Source organism: Gymnogyps californianus, chromosome 3 (assembly GCF_018139145.2).
Source record: "Gymnogyps californianus isolate 813 chromosome 3, ASM1813914v2, whole genome shotgun sequence".
NCBI lineage: Eukaryota > Metazoa > Chordata > Aves > Accipitriformes > Cathartidae > Gymnogyps > Gymnogyps californianus.
The window spans coordinates 87145695-87163709 of record NC_059473.1 but is presented as its reverse complement, the minus strand read 5'-3'; the positions used below and the strand labels follow the sequence as shown (position 1 = coordinate 87163709).

At 36.5% G+C, this 18015-nt stretch overlaps 1 protein-coding gene across 2 annotated transcripts in view; it reads right to left on the bottom strand.

Annotated features, from left to right (window-relative positions):
* The window catches only part of RNGTT (RNA guanylyltransferase and 5'-phosphatase), a 200779-nt gene that overhangs the window by 181746 nt on the left and 1018 nt on the right, over positions 1-18015 (bottom strand). For both annotated transcript variants that reach the window (XM_050893968.1, XM_050893969.1), the window contains exons 2-4: positions 11383-11492; positions 4348-4451; positions 4130-4218 (exon numbers count right to left, since the gene is read on the bottom strand). In XM_050893968.1, coding sequence (XP_050749925.1) covers positions 4130-4218; positions 4348-4451; positions 11383-11492 — 303 coding nt within the window. The remainder of the gene's footprint in view (positions 1-4129; positions 4219-4347; positions 4452-11382; positions 11493-18015) is intronic.

The following is an 18015-nucleotide window of genomic DNA, read 5'->3' as shown; positions in this document are numbered from 1 at the left end:
ATTCTTCCTGCAAATTATTAGCAACAAGCGTATAGGATACTTCAGTTTATCCCAACTCAAGAGCACTAACTTAATGCAACTGAAATATGGTTAATACAGATAAGATTTAAAGTATTTTTTTATGACTGCTCAAATGCTTATCAGAAGACAATACAATCAAATTCAATAATTGTGCTTTTAGTGGATTCAACAAGCATTACATTCATTTCTCACCATCAGGCACAAAAATCATATCCAGATTACCTTACCTCAAACTTGAAAGCGGTGTCAATAGACCACAATTCTATTTCAAATTTGCTATTGCCATGCTAAGACCAGACTTATTAATTTGGAAAAAAAAACTGCAAAAAGAAAACTTTACAACAGTATAATCACCTTGAATTACTTATCTTTTCAATGTAAGAAAAAAAGAATTAAGTCTTCAGCCTCTGTTTTACTGAATTCATCCCCCAGTGAAAGGAGGGGAACGGTCAAATGCATTGGAACTTTTTTTTTTTCTTCCAAGGCAACAGCACCATCTAGCGATAAACAAACCAGTCTGAAAATCTGTGCTATTAAAAATGTCGTGAAGGATTCAGGCAAGATGTTGCCTCTTCCTCATGCTGCATTTTAAATTATAAATATCAGAGTATTAAAGTTCCACTAACACCAAACGCAATTATTCTTACAATATTAACATATTTTTCACTTGTGACCATGGAATCATAGAATCGTTTAGGTTGGAAAAGACCTTTAAGAACATCAAGTCCAACCATTAACCTAGCACTGTCAAGTCTACCACTAAACCATGTCCCTAAGCACCACATCCACACGTCTTTTAAATACCTCCAGGGATGGTGACTCAACCACTTCCCTGGGCAGCCTGTTCCAATGCTTGACAACCCTCTTTTGGTGAAGAGATTTTTCCTAATATCTGATCTAAACCTCCCCTGGCACAACTTGAGGCCACTTTCTCTTGTCCTATCACTTGTTACTTGAGAGATGAGACCGACACCCACCTCACTACAACCTCCTTTCAGGTAGTTGTAGAGAGCAATAAGGTCTCCCCTCAGCCTCCTTTTCTCCAGGCTAAACAACCCCAGTTCCCTCAGACACTCCTCATAGGACTTGTGCTCTAGACCCTTCACTAGCTTCGTTGCCCTTCTTTGGACACGCTCCAGCACCTCAATGTCTGTCTTGTAGTGAGGGGCCCCAAACGGAACACACTGTTCAAAGTGCAGCCTCACCAGTGCCAAGTACAGGGGGATGATCACTTCCCTAGTCCTGCTGGCCACACTATTTCTGAGACAAGCCAGGATGCTATTGGCCTTTTTGGCCACCTGGGCACACTGCCCGCTCATATTCAGCTGGCTGTCGACCAACACCTCCAGGTCCGTTTCCGCCGAGCAGCTTTGCAGCCACCTTCTCCAAGCCTGTAGCATTGCATGGGGTTGCTGTGACCCAAGTGCAAGACCCGACACCTGACACCATGAAGCAAGTCACTTAAGCTTTCATTGATTTCCCTACTTCTCTACCATAGTTAGTAAAGTAAGTTTAGCAACAATTCACTTGATGCTTATTCAGACAAAACGTGACTATCTATCTTTTTTCTATATGCTCCCCTACACTGCAAGTATTTTTTTTTTTAAACTGGAGATCCAAAAAATGCCTACAAAGAGTAGACTGATAAAAACCAGAAGCTTTATATGGGTAAACAGAAATATATATCAACTGTATCAGGGTCGGGTTTTGTGCCCGCCCCACCAAGCTTCCCTTCTTAATAAAGCAAGGCAAAAACTACTACAAATTTCTTGGATTCATCCATTCTAACCATTTAATAATATTAAAAACTGTGTAACTTGCATCAAATGAAATTAATTTTAGCTTCCTTAAAGAATTTGTTCCCAGCAATCATTTCTCCTTTGTTTTCTGCTTAAGCAAAATTTTTGCACTTTGTTTCCTTAAGGTTGGCAGGCATACTCCAGTCCTTCAAGCTGCAAAAATAAAGTTTCCATTCTATATTGTTCTAGCTGAATAGAAAATTTTGTTCACTTATCATTCACGTTTCAGTCTCTTTTCATATCTAATCTTGACACTGGAAATGAAATTGCACACAATTGCTATCGATAAGTCCTGCAGCTGTTATTGCTACCAAGAAGGTTATATCAATAATTTTATACACATGACAAAGATAAGAAGCATCTCAGCAATGAGACCAACGGCTTGGAAGGGAAAGATCACACAGGGTGCAGTACTGTCACTGCTGCAGACTGCTTTCGCTTTTGATAAAAACATGCTGCACACCAGACCCCTGATGCTCTGCCAGAGGAAACAAGTGTCCAGAACCAGAAACAATTTTTCAGTCGTCCATGGAAGGGAAATGGAAAATCCCAACATTTTGCTTTTACTATGAAAGCCTAAACCACAGGTTATTTAAAAGCTTAGTCAACACATTATTTTCTTCTTGACTCTTTCCAATTGACTTCTTTTTTCCGTAGAGGTGAAACAATCTAAATAACGGAAGAACATTCCAAAATTCACAGAAGTCAAAAAGTTAGTGACTCAACACTAAAAATAGCATTTTAAAGTTTAAATACCAGTTAAATGGGTCTACTGTTTATACGATATCACCATGTTATCCATGCTCCATATAAACTGCTGACCACAACAATATTTTAAGTTCTGAAACATTGTTGGAGGACCAAGTGGAAGAACTGTGAAAGGAGAGTGAAAAATGAGGAACCGCTAAATGAGAGTGAGTGGGATCAGTCATCAAGAATATTTCAGAACTTGCACCAGAACTTGAAATACTGTTGATGACTGATCCCACTCACTCTCATTTAGCAGTTCCTCATTTTTCATATCACATGCTTGTGCTACAGTTTAGAAAAGAAAACATACGTCTCAAATTCAAATTGCATTCTATGTGAAATAAAGAAATAAGAAAGTATGTAAAAGAAAATTATGTGAAAGAGTGTGTGCCCAAATTAAATCTCTCAAGCACTGAAAAAAAAAAATAAGATTCTCAGTGGTATCCTGTGACAGGACAAGAAGCAATGGGTACAAATTGAAATACAATAAATTCTGTTTAAACGTAAGAAAAAAACCCTGTATATTGTAAGGGTGAGCAAACACTGGAAGAGGTTGCCAGTAGAAGTTGTGGAGTCTCCAAGCCTGGAGATGGTCAAAACCCAAATGGGCACAGTCCTGAGCAAGCTGCTTTAGCTGGCCCTGCTCTAAGGAAGGGCAACTGACTAGCTGATTTCCACAGGACCCTCCCAACAACCTCAACTACTGTACAATTCTATGATTCTGTATGAATCCTAAACTGTATGAACATACCAGCTTAGTTTACCAAGCTCTTATCAATGACACCTACACAAACAACTGTTCCATACACTCCTAAGCCACACAGACACTCAGATTCAGGAAGGCTGCAGAATTATCAAAGAGGCTTGAGGACAACACCCATTCTGACTCTGGAAGCTCAGCTGCAAAGTAATTTCTTGTCTCTGACAGTTTGCAGATAGAGTTGAACATTAATATGCTTAACAGAAATCAGAACAAAATGGTTGTAACTAAAACTAGAAGCTACCCAAATTAAACTAAGAACTTACTTTGCTCTGAGTAAAAACAAATTATCCTTAAGAAGATTCAAATATTCACTGCGAGACAGTACACCACAGAAAAAAAAACTTAGCCTAGTATCTACTACCAGTTTCCAGCAATTAATCAGCTGCTTTGTGAGATTCGCTAAAGAATCTCTGATCATTCAGTTATCAAATATGACTTCAAGTAAGCCAGACCATCAAATGCCAAAACAATACTTAGGCAATACATAACCTGCATTTGTATCAGCAGAAGTTACAAAAACACAATGCAAGTATCATGTATTTGTAGACAGTTCTTATGCCTGTATATTTTTCTGCATTAAGTCAATAGCTGTAATCAAACTGATGGATGCAGAAACATACTAGTTTCTGGAGTAAAAGCAATCAAATCTATATATGCATAAACACTGTACTGAGGAAATTCCTTTGCTTAGACTTCTAAGAATAAGAGGTTGCAGTTATGAGTAAATATGAAATAAATTAACAGTAAAAACTAATAATGGACATAAGATGGATAAAATGGATATAAGAAGACATACCTATAAGCTCTGATGGATTCTTATCACTGAAGTGTTCACATACACGGATAAATGTTTCTGTATTCTCAGGTGTAGGGCACTCACCATGCCTGAAAAACACAGGAACACACAGATTAGGAGACAGCTAGGGGAAAGGGAAGAGAAAAAACGAAGATTAACTACTTCAGTGTGATCTTTCAAATTAAAAGCTAAATAATAAAAAAGTGCAGACAACTTACCCTTTACACTGCAGCTTTATATATTTAATCCCCTCTTTCTCTATATCATTCCTATCATAGAATCTAGTGGTGTTGGTCAAGTCTACCAGTAAACCCATTTTAACCTAAAAAAAAAAACCAAAAAAATAAAAAAAAAGTAAACTTATATATGTGGTTCAAATATCAGTGCATAAATACTAAATGACTAATAACATCCAAATTAGAAGCAATAGCAGGCTACAGTTGCAAGTTTAAAAAGTCTTAAATATTGCATTTGTTCATAAAATCTGTATTTTACCACCATCACAGTCATCTGTGTTTCTTTGAAAGCTGGTGTCTGAATTAGCACTAGCCATCAATTCAAAAACTTCAGTTTGTTCCCACCAACGTTTCTAAGTAAGAAAGATCTGCTAACAGCAGGAAAGTATCTGGTAAAGAATTATTTTCACATGTTAAAAGACAAATAAGGTGGAATCGGGTGCTCTTATGCTTTTAGTGGAACAATATTAAACACAGACACAGTGGAAGTACTGTAAGAAAAATTAACTACTGAGACTTACATATAAGTATACTCTCAGAAAAAATAACTCATCTTAATTTATCCATCCATTAGAGTGCAAAACAAATGAACACATTTTCAAGTTTAAAACAAAAATTCCCTTAAATTCTCAGAAACATTTTATTTAAAGCTAAAATGTGAAACAACTTGAAATCTTCAAAGATGCTGTCAGTAATTAACGTGGCAGTGTCAACCACTTGGATGTTAGGATGTACTTGAATTCAGGCTGCCTTGCCCACTCTACCCAAATGTGTCCCCTTGTACATGAACTTACTTTTTTAGTGTTTGGTTTTTATAGTGGTAAAATAGGTCTTTTAAAGCAGCCTTGTGGAAGTTACTATGTTTTTAAAAAGCAAGATGGAAAGCAGAAATTCCACTGGGTGGCATCCAACACACAGAGAACATCAGCAAAGTGCATCCTACTGATCCCTGGTCCAAACAAAATTTCCACCAACCATAAACCTCCCAGTATTACTGTGCAAAACCAGCTCACTAACACACCTGTGTACTGAAAGTATTCCTGGTTTCCTGCCTTGTAAGTGCAAGTAATTGCTTTTGGTCAAAATGCTGAATGTCATGCTTTCAAGTAGGATCCTCAACATGAAACCAGATGTCTTTTTAAAAGGCATTTTAAGAGTGGTAGTTTACCAAAATCCTTGTTCCATAGCTTTGTCTTTTTTAAAGATACATCAATAGTGCACTTAAAAATACATTAACACTGAAGCATGTTATGCATACAAGAACACAGAAGAACACTGCATCTTCAATATATTTAAAACTCCAGCACATACACATAAACAGGATTTTGATCAGGTTTTATCTACCTTAAGGTCAACAGACTGGCAATAATTTAGCAGTGCAGTTGGAAGAATTACAAATTAAAACACTGCTTCCAGACAATTCAGAAAAGATAAATTCCAATTATAACTGGAATACCATTCAGAAACAGCTGCTTCACATGGATATGTTTTTCAGTAGACCCGAAAGACAAATTTCCACTTATCTACAGAGGTAGTTATCCATGGTATTCAAAGTTCTGATGATATACTTTCATAATACTTTTATACTTTTATAATACTTGTATTTATCAGATATTAAAAAGCATCATAATATTATGTCAGCAGCATTAAGCATTTGCAGTGTAATAGCCAAATCAGTTCTGAATTTCTCCTTGTTTACTTCAACTTTGTCTACTGTATTCAGAATGCTTTATTTGCTTTTATTACTGTGTTTTGCAGAAATACAAGCTACTTCAGTAGGGGTCCACCTGAAAACAATGTTACATCACCTGAAACTTCAAATATTTCGTGTCAATGCAGCTGCTAAACATACAGACTGACAGCATACTAGCCAGTGATTAATTTTGTAGGAAGTACACAAAAGGCAATTAATTCAATGATTACTTTCCTCCCCCTCCATTCTCAACAGCATTTAGCAAATATCTCAAAGACTACTTAATTCACAAGTAAGACCACACAAAATTTCCAGGTGCTACACACTGTAGGTGCATAACACTACAACACTGACATAAACCAGTTCAAAATAACTGTTCAGAGGAGAATGACATATTCCCACACCAGTACTTCTACGTGATTGTACAACACAACATGCTAGGATAGAAAAGTACACCTAAAATGAGCTAGTTCTATGAAAACTATTCAGATATTTTTCTACTGTTCTACATAAGCAATTGCTCCATGGAGGGAATCCACAGAGTATCTTCCAGTAACATGCCATGCTCCAAAAAAAGCATAAGAATCTCCCTTTGTGTTCTGCATCCTATCAATAATGCAGTTAGAGCCAGCAAAAAGACTGATATGAGAATCAGGTGTGTCTTCACCAGAGCGCTCTAGACTATGAAGCCACATAAATGACCCCTTAACTACCCTCCTCCCCAACTTCTACATAGCTCAGCTTGATAACCTATTCTTTCATGTACAATATGGGGTTAGGTGTAATGCTTCCAAGATGTCCTCAGCTAAGAGGGGAAAAAGTTATTTTCAAAGCAAGATTAAGATTTAATGAAAACATAATTTTAACGTAAAGGTTTCTGCATTCAGTTCCAGTCTAGTACGAAAGACGACATTCTAAAATGTAAATTACTTTTGAAAAAAATACTGTATCATCTGACAGTCTGGACAAAGGGAAAAAGAATCATGAGGAAAACAACCTTTAATAAAAGCATGATGACAGATTAAAAGCTAACTCTGTTTAATATATCAAATTGTTAAAGGAAAGCTACAAGAAGAAATGTAAGTGATTTGCAGAACATAGTTTCACATCCTCCCATCCAAAAGTAGGAGAGATACAATTCCATTTTAGTGTTGAAAACTAAAAGCCAATTCCCAACCCCACTGTTCTCAAATACCAGCAGCTTCAAGTGTTCCCACCAGAAGCCTCCAAACTTCCCCAAACTCCTGCTACAATAAAGAATTATCACTGAGAAGATGCGTGAAAGCACAAAAATTAATTTTATGTCAAAGCTTTTAAGCTCAAAGAATACTCGCATGCTTTTCCCTGAACTTTTGGAAATTACTCTTTTGAACATACTCACTTACAGATTTCAATTTCTTGACTGACATGTAGAAGTCAGGAGAACACTACAATGTACTTCAGACCCAAAGTGTCACCAAGTGTTTGGGATATTGTATTTAATTTGAATAGGAGAATGAAATATAGCGAAGTGTCTGCTAGACAGGAAATTCTGAACTACCAGACTCTGGGACTTCTGGCCTGCTATTCCTTTGCCTTTATTACGAATCATTTCAATCATATACAAGTGAAGATCTTGTGAAGTGACACTGTTCCTCACACACTTCCTGGAGCAGTAAACCAAACAGGCATCCGATATAATTTAGCCAAAGCTATAAAAGCATATATGGCATATAGAGCGTACAAGGCTTGAAAGCAGTTTCCTTGCTTTGCAGAAAGCATAGACATTTGCTCTCTCAGTTTATGGGATTAGCTGCACATAACACACTACAACTTAGAGAGTGCAAAGCAAAAGAAAAGGATAAAGAAATTTTAAAAAAGCAGGAGAATTACATAACATATCAAAGTATACAATTATGATGCTCCAAAAATCCATGCAAAAAACCACTGGTACCACAGGAACTGAAACATTTCAGTCACTGAACCGGGGTTATACTATGCTTGTCCTGACCGACCACAATTCTCACCTATAGAATAGATTCTATATGTTCATCATATGTTCATCACACAGGTGCTTTGCTCTGCTCTGAAACCCTGACATCACACCAGTCATCCTCTCAGTCATGCTCTCATAAGTTTGCTCCTAGAAAGTTCTTAATAGGAGCCGATTTTTGAAAGACTATCTAAGCTAAAATAGACAGTCACCCACTAGAAAAAACTGTTTTTCCAGCCAATGTTCTGCATGAATCACATCTTTCAGTCCACCACGCCCATTGAATGACACAGCTTTGGAAGAAAGAATAGTTTTAAATTGTTGAGCAACTTCTCACTAAAACATACATTTATGTCTCACAAGGACTGTTGCAACTCTACAATCTTAGACACCACATTGAAACACAATCAAAACTAGTTTTTTTTCTTGCTTCTAATTGTAAAAGATGACTGGATAGAAGGAAAAGAAAGCTCATTGATAGCTTGAAATTCTCATCTTCTACATACAATAATACCAAGATCTTCATACCACCTCCATTCTGCTCATACTTATTTTGGCCAGGCTCTCCATGTCCTCCTACGATTATAAAAGCCCTCCTCCTCACTTTCTCACATTCCAGCTATCTCCAGCTATTAATGCCTTATGCATGCCCTCTTCTGCTGCTGTGCAATTAAATGGGCTTAGCTAGGTTCCCCTTGTATGACCCCAGAAGTTTCTCATTAAATGTTGGAACTTGAAAACATCCTCCCCAGGAGGGAGAGAGCATACTACAATACACTGAATTCTCTCCAGTCCCAGGATTTTTTTCTTGCATTTCTTGTTTGAGGAAAATAGTTTAAATCAGTGACTGAATTTATCTGTGAAAACAATAATGTGGCTGAAAACTGCTAACTAGTTTTCCTAATAGGAATATTGTAATTTGAGCATATTAATTCCCCAAACATTCTTTTGAGTTAACTAATGTCCTAGCTCTTCATAACAGAAATAAAACTACCTTTTATAAAGCATAAACAGTACTAACCTACCTACTCAAGAAATAAATAAAAAAAACCCAAAACTATTCACATTGTCACCAACTGGTCCTGCAAATTTTTTTTATGAGACCATTAAGATACTATGTCAATATTGGCAATCAGAAGAAAAACGGGGTTGCTATCCCTTATCAAATCAGTTTCTAACATTCAGATTTTCAGCAACCAGCTCCATGAGAAAAAGGAACTGCACAGGAAGCTTGTTAGAGAAAGTTCCTCCCAGACAGACGTTGTCTTAAATGCTGAACTGGTACCTTCAAAAATCTGTGGTAGCAGCAATATCTCACTATTACCAAAATCCAGATGTAAAAGTTTCTGCTGAAGTCTCTTATAAATTATATGGACATAAATTATATGGACTTAAGTAACAACCAGGTTTCAGAAGTGATTCATTCTGCAAAGTATTAACAGTAAAACACACCGCAGTAAAATGATGAGAACCATGCACCGTGAGCTACTTTTGCTTTGGGAAAATCCACTTTTCAAGGTCTCCTCAATTGCACATTCATCTCATTGCCAGATTGTTGGCAAACTGCTGTTCTACACATATAGCACTCCAGTAACCCACTGCATATCTCGGCAAATAAAAAATCATATGTTTTCAAATAGCAAACATTTAGCAACAATACCAGGGTTCAAGACAATATAATAGATTTGATGAGAACAGGGAGTTTGAGAGAAATTACATGTTCTGCTTGTTAACCAAAATTACCAAAATATAAGTGGGGATCCTCATGCTAGTAATTGTACTGTCAGATTCTAATCATCTGATGTCACTCACGATACTACGAATTTGTAGTATTGCTATAGAACTGAGTGATGTGCCTAGTGGAAAGGCCACGAAGGCTCATCATGATTTCTTTTTTGGTGACAAATCACTAACAAGCAAATAGTCAGAAATTCTGAGTAAGTCTCTGAAGTTCTCTACAACTTCAAAATATATGCAGAATTTTAAATTACTTCAAAACATGAACAAGTCTGGTTTTGGAAAATTTCTAGGTATGTCCATTAAAGCCGGTCAGAGTCAAAAACAACATAACACATAAGAGGAACTCAAGTAGAATTTAGATGCATACATCAAGAATTCCAACAAGAAAAATCCTACCAGTTCAAGCACCCGAGAAGAGGCACATATGCCTCACTGATAGTACCTTCTTATCACATTAGCCCACAGGTACTTCTTTCACTACTACGCCGAGTAGCTCACCATCTACTTCATACCTAAGCCTAAATAAGATTCATAAAATGAAGATTCCCATATTTTAGTCAGCTGATTCTTCTGATGTTTAAGCTCTGATATTGTTTAACAAGTTCAGAATTAATTTAACCCGGATCAACAGCAAAAGAAAGAAAACAAAAAAAAACACAGAAAAAATGTCACTAGCGTGATTAGTTTTATAAAACACACAGTCAAAAAAAAATGGTGCTAACCTTCTATATAACAGTTTAATAAACAGATTAAAAGAATTAGGTTGTAGGCCTTTCTTTGCCTTGTAGGTTCAAAATCCCATTTCCCACATCTCCAGATGCACTGGGCTGGGCACAACGCTTCACAGACCTACATGAAAGGCTGGAAAGCTCCTGTTCCCCACCTTTATTGTCAAAGTTGTGCTATAGCGCAGAACAACATGCAAGTTGGAGTAGAGAGACAGAAATGGGCAAAACAGAGAATGAAGAAATAAGCCAGAAGCACAATTGTGTAAACCAGTGATAAAGGCATCCACCCACCTTCCTGGGTCCCAATCCACACTCCTAAAATTTTTTTCTATTTATGCATTTTTTTTCACTAAGAAGTCACTGGATAAAATCCATAAACTGTTTTCTTCTATACTTGAGTATGACTGGTTAGATACCATAAAGCATTCTATGCATCAAAAGAAGAAAATTATGCATTGAAAATACAGAACAATTCTATGAAATTCTCCTTTCACTTTTAAATGCTTTCACTCCTATAAGCGAAATTGCAACTTAACATATCCATACGCAGGAGTCATTTGTAAAATTACAAACTCAGACTATCTGAATTTTGACAATGACATCTCTCCAAGATGCAACAGTAATAACTGAGAAGAATGATATTCTTGCTGCTAATACAGTGAATGAGCTGGAGGATTTTGCACAATTCTTGCCTATAAGAAAGTACTTTTGGAAATTTAAGAGTTGCAGAGAAAAACTGAAAATGTAAACAAAAAAAAAAATTTTCTCTACATATGTCCCAAAGGAAGCCATCAACCACTTTTTTTCTTAAATCTGAAAAGCAACATTTGAATAAACATTAATAATGAAAGTAATGTTTCAATTACTAGAAAATTTAACTTTACCTTCAGACTCTTTAAGTAGTTGGATAACATACTCGGGTGAAAACGATTTTCTTCAGCAACCTGTTCATCATATCTTGGTCCTAACATTGTCTTCAATGGTAAAAACTTCCCTATGAAAGATAATCAAATTTTGCAGTATTTTATGTATACTCATGTATATGTGCACTTACAACTTAGCGATTTCAAAGCAACATGCTGAGCAGATTTAGAGGTTCACCTTCAATGAAAAATAATCACAGGAAAAGTATCAGTAACAGTTGAACTGGAATATTTTTTAGTTATGAGTTTCCAGAATTCATAAATAAGTTTAGAAGCTTAAAAGAAATACAGGCTAGCTCATCTAAAACAACGTAATTTAACATTTTTAGCTAGCTTTTAGTGTGATTTAAGCTGCGGAGCTACAGCGCGTAACAGAATAGAGAAAATTTAAACTTGGTACAGTTAAAAACATGAAAATAGCATTTTAAATGACACTGTTACCCAACCATGTAAACATCAGCTTTGATTACCTGCAAACATAAAACACGGTAAAGATCACTGCAAAAAAATTGCATTTGGCCCAGAATATCTATGCACTACAGATCTTTATAACATGTTCCTTAAGGCTTGTTGGAAGAGTTCTGCGGCAGTGTTCAACCTTCCATCTGAACACAACACCTACGTGTGATTCAGACATCAGGAAAGTTACAAAACCACAACAAAAACTTGACCGGAACTAGTACTTACTGGACTACATCCATCACTCCCTAGAAACCCCACATTTTTTTTAATAGTGATCTTATTTTTCATCCATCACATCCACCACAGAATATCTGAAATAATCTCATTAGAGATCTCTCGCTCTTTCTTTCTGAACCCCAGCAAGCTACAGGCATGCCTTTCCCTCCAAGCGCAGCAGGAACAGGTATTTGAGCAGCATGTACTGACCCAACAGCTCTTCCTGTGCTTCCAAACAGAAAAGAACTTAGAGCCCAGGTCACTGCCGTCACATCTGCCTGGGAAGCAGCACACCTCCTCCCATGCGCACCCGGGACCCTGCACCGCAGTTAGTTGTGGAAAATGAATGCAAATTGATAGTAAGAAAGAGACCTGGCATATCTGCCCAGCCACACTAAGGTTAATGATATAGGCAGGGAGTAAAACTGGGAGAACCTCAGCATTTCTAAATAGCTAAGAAAATATTTAAATGAATTGTATCCCAAGACTGATCAAATAAACCCTGTCCCAAGAAAACACAAAAGAATTATTGCCCCAGAACTTTCCTCGCCTTTTTTTTTTTTTTTAAATAAAACTGTTTCCATGCTGTTAAAAAGACAGCCCTTCTAAAATCAAAGGAAATGCAACCATATAATTGTATGGCACAGAAGAGCAGCAGAAATATTTTTTTAATGCAGGAAGAACTCCAAATTGGAGCACCAGACACAAATCTTCCAGGAAAAAAAAGTGCTGCTAGATCCTGATATTGTCAAATTACATTTCTAAAATGCTTCTAATAGCAGTTAACCTACCTATTTCCTAGAGGGAAAAAAAAAAAAGACAGTTCAGTCTATATATGATTTTTTTTTTTTAACTTCAGTAACTTTTAAAAAGCTTTTCTTATTTAGAAACACAAATACCCACGCGATATTTTGAACTAAGGAAAAACGTAACGCCTCTCTATACTATTCCTTAAACTGATGCATCTGTTCAGCTGTGTAATGTAGAGTAACAGCCACCATCCACTAGTCTTTATGCAGTATTTAAATGTTCAGTTTCAGATTCTCAAGTGAATCAGCATAGCCAGCACTAATTCTAAAAAATTCTTCTAAATTACTCATGAAAATACTGCTTTCTCATCAAGACAGAACATTTCCTCATAATAAAAGAAACAAAATCCTCTTGTTTTCAGTAAAACAAAACCACATGGAATGAAAAGACACTAAAACACCCATTGTATTCAGCTAGAAACCAAATTTTGAGAGAGAAGCTCACTAATCTTTGTAAAAGCAGAAAAATGCATACTATTTTTACTAAACGAATGCTGCTGAGAGGTTTCTCTATACAATAAACTAAAGTTCATAGAGTTCTCTGTAGCCTTAAATTCTATCAAAACGTCTTAGATAGTCTCAAATAAGCATTTAACTTCTAGGAAAGAGACATTATAAACCACAGAAGACATAGTTATGGAAACTGAGAAGCTTTACACAACTTGTTAGCTCAGGTTTGATGTTAATCAGCAGCATGAGAAACACCCTCACTGTTACACTTGTCGGAGACCATTCCAAACTTTACAGCTAAGAGGGAAGTTATTCAGTCATATAGTCAACATACACATTAAACGGTGATAAATTTATAGTCACTTCAACTTCAACTTATTTGACTGTTAGAAAAACTCCTAACTTCACTTTCCCTCTCTTTGCCTTTTCATTCCACCAGTTATACATCCTCCTCCCTGGTCACTGCTGTTGGGTTGGCGACTTCCTCTCCATTTCCTCATTTCTTGATCTATCTACTTCAATTTTCTTGCTTCTTTGTGTTCCTTGTCAACTTCAACACTATCATTCAGCCTCTCTCACTCACTATTAACCCTTCCACATTAACTTGTAATCTTCCTCTGTACAGACTGATTATGCAAATCCTAATTTTGGATGATTCTAATGCAAAAATCTATCATCACCTTAAGTTTTGCAAAACACCAAGCATGACTGAAAGTTTTTTAACTTTGCCACTTGCCACTCCCATCCTAATACATCCACTCACCCATTATAGAACATGAAGAATGTAACTAAACTTTTTTTAGCCAAGACATTCAATTAAGAAGCAGAGCTGCACTGACAAAAGAGTCAATGGATACGTAAGAAAACTACCATCCTTTACGAGACGCTAGGAAAAGAGAATAGAGTTGGAAAGCAGTGCCTGGAGGTTAAGATTGTTTCCTGTAGCATCTGATTAGACACTGTACAATCGCACTGAAGACTATTCTGTTCTCCATCATCTAAAACAGAGAACAAATATGCTCATTCTCTTCTCAGTAGCAGACCTTGATTTAGTGTCTGATTTTCACTCTGATTTCCTTCTGAGCAACCATAATACATTCCTGTTCATCACCAGGAAAAGACAGACAAAGTAGTCTAGTCAGCAGCCCCTGCAGCATTTGAACACCTTTACACAGCTGTGGAAATGATGACTATTTTAATAGAGCCCATCTACTATCACTTCCAAAGATCAAACCCAGATCTTTGGAAGTATTTAGGTGCCCAACTTCTACAAATTTCAGTTTGGCGGTATCATTGAGAAACAGAGCTTATATGGCAGCAAACAAGCTGCCTGCCAAGGTTAGAAGAGAGCAGTGAACTCCTGTAATTTGGTTCTGATTTCAGAAAATTTTGTAATCAGATTATGAAAACAATGGCTCTGGTTTTTTGGTTGGTTTTTTCCTTTGGGGGTTTTTTGTTTTGTTTTTTAATAAATTACATTTGTCTGCAATATAATTTCACATTATTCCTATGCAGTAAGCACTATCTTCCTAGTTTACATTCTTGTTTTTTTCTAAATTGTGACTGCTACACATGTATTAAAGATCTTGAATACGATCTCATACTGTGTTCCTCTTGTAACAGAAAACCAAATTCCCTACCTGGCAAATTTGCTATTTGGTCTTTGTACAGAAGCTTGAAAATCCTCCTTCCTGTGTGCATATAAGCCCCTCTCAGGCGAGTGTCATTAAGCTACAGAAAACCTAAGCTTTAATTCTAAGAAAGACTTCTAACCTCTCTGAGTAATATGGATGAGCATAAATGAGGCAGTAGCTACAATCTCTGCTACAGTTTTGCCCTACATCTTATGGTAAAGAAGTCCTGTAGTAAAAACTGACTGCAACTCAACTTAAGTCTCCATGCATAAGCATTTGAAGATTAAATAATCGATTCTTTATGTTGAACTAGGTGATCTGACAGTAACAGGGTGATATTTTACATGGATATCAAAGCATCCCAAGTCATTAGTGTATCTAAACTAAATTATAATAATAATTGTAACTCCTCAATTGAATTTTCAAATTAACTTCAAAAAGTTTCTGGAACTTTGACACTTGATGATTATCTACTTCCACAATTAAGTTCAAATTTGTCAAACAGTTTTGGAAAGTGGATATTAAAAACCATTTTCCAAATTAGTTACCTGTATAACAGATGGTATTTCTTTAGGTTGAGAAATAGGTAAAAATTCTAAAAATAAGAGCTCAGTATGTCACAGCATAGACATCAAGTGGATAAATCTGAGAGAAATCAAAGTGAACAACGTAAGACATCAAATTTCCTACGTATACATGCTCTAATTTTGGCACATTTTTTATCTTAAAATTTGAATTCTAGAGCATACCAGTGAAAAAGCTACCCTTAATTTAGTCTAATTTTCTGTGACATGAAGCTATCAACTCAATATGTGACAGTAGCCACTAACTATGTATGACCATGGTATGTTCAGACTGAGCATTGACTAGGAAGGCTAGACTGTGTAAAGTGACCAAGGCTAAGAAAGGGAAATTTGAACAAAATGAAATAGTAAAATCCACAATTTAAAAAAAAAAAAAAAACAAAACAAAACCGCCAAAAACACCACTCTAAAAAGTAACAGTCTTCTGTTTCAAGAAAAACTATGCTGGGTCAAAGCATCCATTTCACCCAGTATCTCATCACCAAAACAGGACAATAACAGATGCCTAAGAAAGAGCGTAAAATGATGACAATGACAATCCATCATCAGATTATTCTCCCCAACTACAACAAGCTATAGCTCAGCAACTTCCCGAACCAGAGGCATTACTCTTCTATTTAAGGTGCTATCTCTATAACCACATGCAATATGGATGTTTTTAATAATGTCTCACCATTCTGCATGCTGCACGTATCTCTAGAACGGGATTAACTAACGTGAATCAATAGAAGGAGACTGAAAGACACTGCTGAGACACTTCTCATGTCTTTTCTTCAATATCTTGCTAGCACTTTCCATAGCAAAACCAAAACGGACTGGGTTTTCAGTGGCTATAAAAAGTAGGTACCTGCAGAGATGGCGATGCCAAGGCAGTAAGGCTGAAACAACCTGATCACTTCAGATCTAAGAGTTCAGAGAAAGCTCTTTTCATCAAGTAAGTGATTGAGGTGCTACCACAATGCAATAAATGTGAAAATGTGCGATTCTGAAGAACTGCTGTACCATAAAACCAGAAAGTGGCAGAAAACCACCAATATTTAAAGAAGTAAACCGGAAAATAATGGGAGATGTAGATCAATTCACCTCGTTCAGAATGAAGGGTCCTGTTAACCTGAATGAACCCAGTTTCACCAACAGAAGAGCTCCAGGCCTCATTAGACTTGTATTTGAGGTCACCTAGAAATTCTAGATGCCACAACCATAAGACAAGAGGGTCATGACCAAACACTTGGTGATTAGTCCACAGAAGCCAGACAAACCTTGCTGAGCAACACTATTACTATTACACTATCAGATAGGAGTAAAGTCATGCACAGATGCTTAGAAATCTGAAATGCTAATAAAAACTATAATAAACACATCTGGGAGACAGTACCAACATCAATAAATTCTAAAAATTATCTCTCGATAAAACTCTGAGATGTCTTTGAATGTAAAATAGCAAAAAAGGAGAGAAGACTGATGGTGTACTATGACTTTTGGTAAGCTGTACACACTAAAAAACTAAAAATCAGGTGAACTAATGTAAGAATACATTACGATAAAGCAGCCAAAGAAATGAACCAAGCACTTTCCTTTTTTTTGTGCAGTAACTTCTTGTGCATGATTGCACAGAATGGAAAAGAACTACCTTGCAGTTACTGAATAAACAAACACACAAGCAGTGATGGCACAGCAGATGACATGCTGATGACCTGCATTCTTGCTTACTCTATGTTGCTATTTTTGAGAAGCCATGGCTTAAAAGACAGACAAACAAACAAAAGCGACAACTTCTACAGATCAAGAACTTGCTGAGAAGAAAAACAAAGACTAAAGAGTCATCGTCTATTTTTGTCATGGTCAAAGGCTAACAACTATCAAATATCTTATTAGATACAAAGCAATGCATTTGCCAGCGATCAAGAAAAAGAGGTAATGGAGAGGAGCAATACGACAATGCTGTTATTTAATTGAGTCAAGTTCAGAGAAATACAAGGAACTTGAGGAAAACCAGTAACCCACAAAATGAACAACTGAAATTAAACACTGATAAATGCCAAATAATGCATATTGATGGGAAGATTAAGCCTACTGAGATGTCTCACCAGGTTCTAAATAAACCTGTAAACAGTCATCAGTGTCTTCAGTTCCACAACCAACTGACATCAAAAAAACATAAGAAGATGACGTGGGATAGAAAACGCAGGAGTTGTAACTATTAAGCAAATCATGGCACAGTGCCATCTAGAACAGCACAGTGAGTAGCAAATGCTGTGTTTTGAAAAAATACCTTTAAATTATCACAGATAGGAAGATGAAAGGAGTGAAAACTAGAAAACATTGGGGGAAAAAAACCTGGGGTTGGAATTGCTTACCTTATAAAGGAAAGAAGAACTTGAGAAAACTGAAAAGAGCAAAGTTTGTTTACTCTATCTCATACCAGGCAGCAGAGGAAAC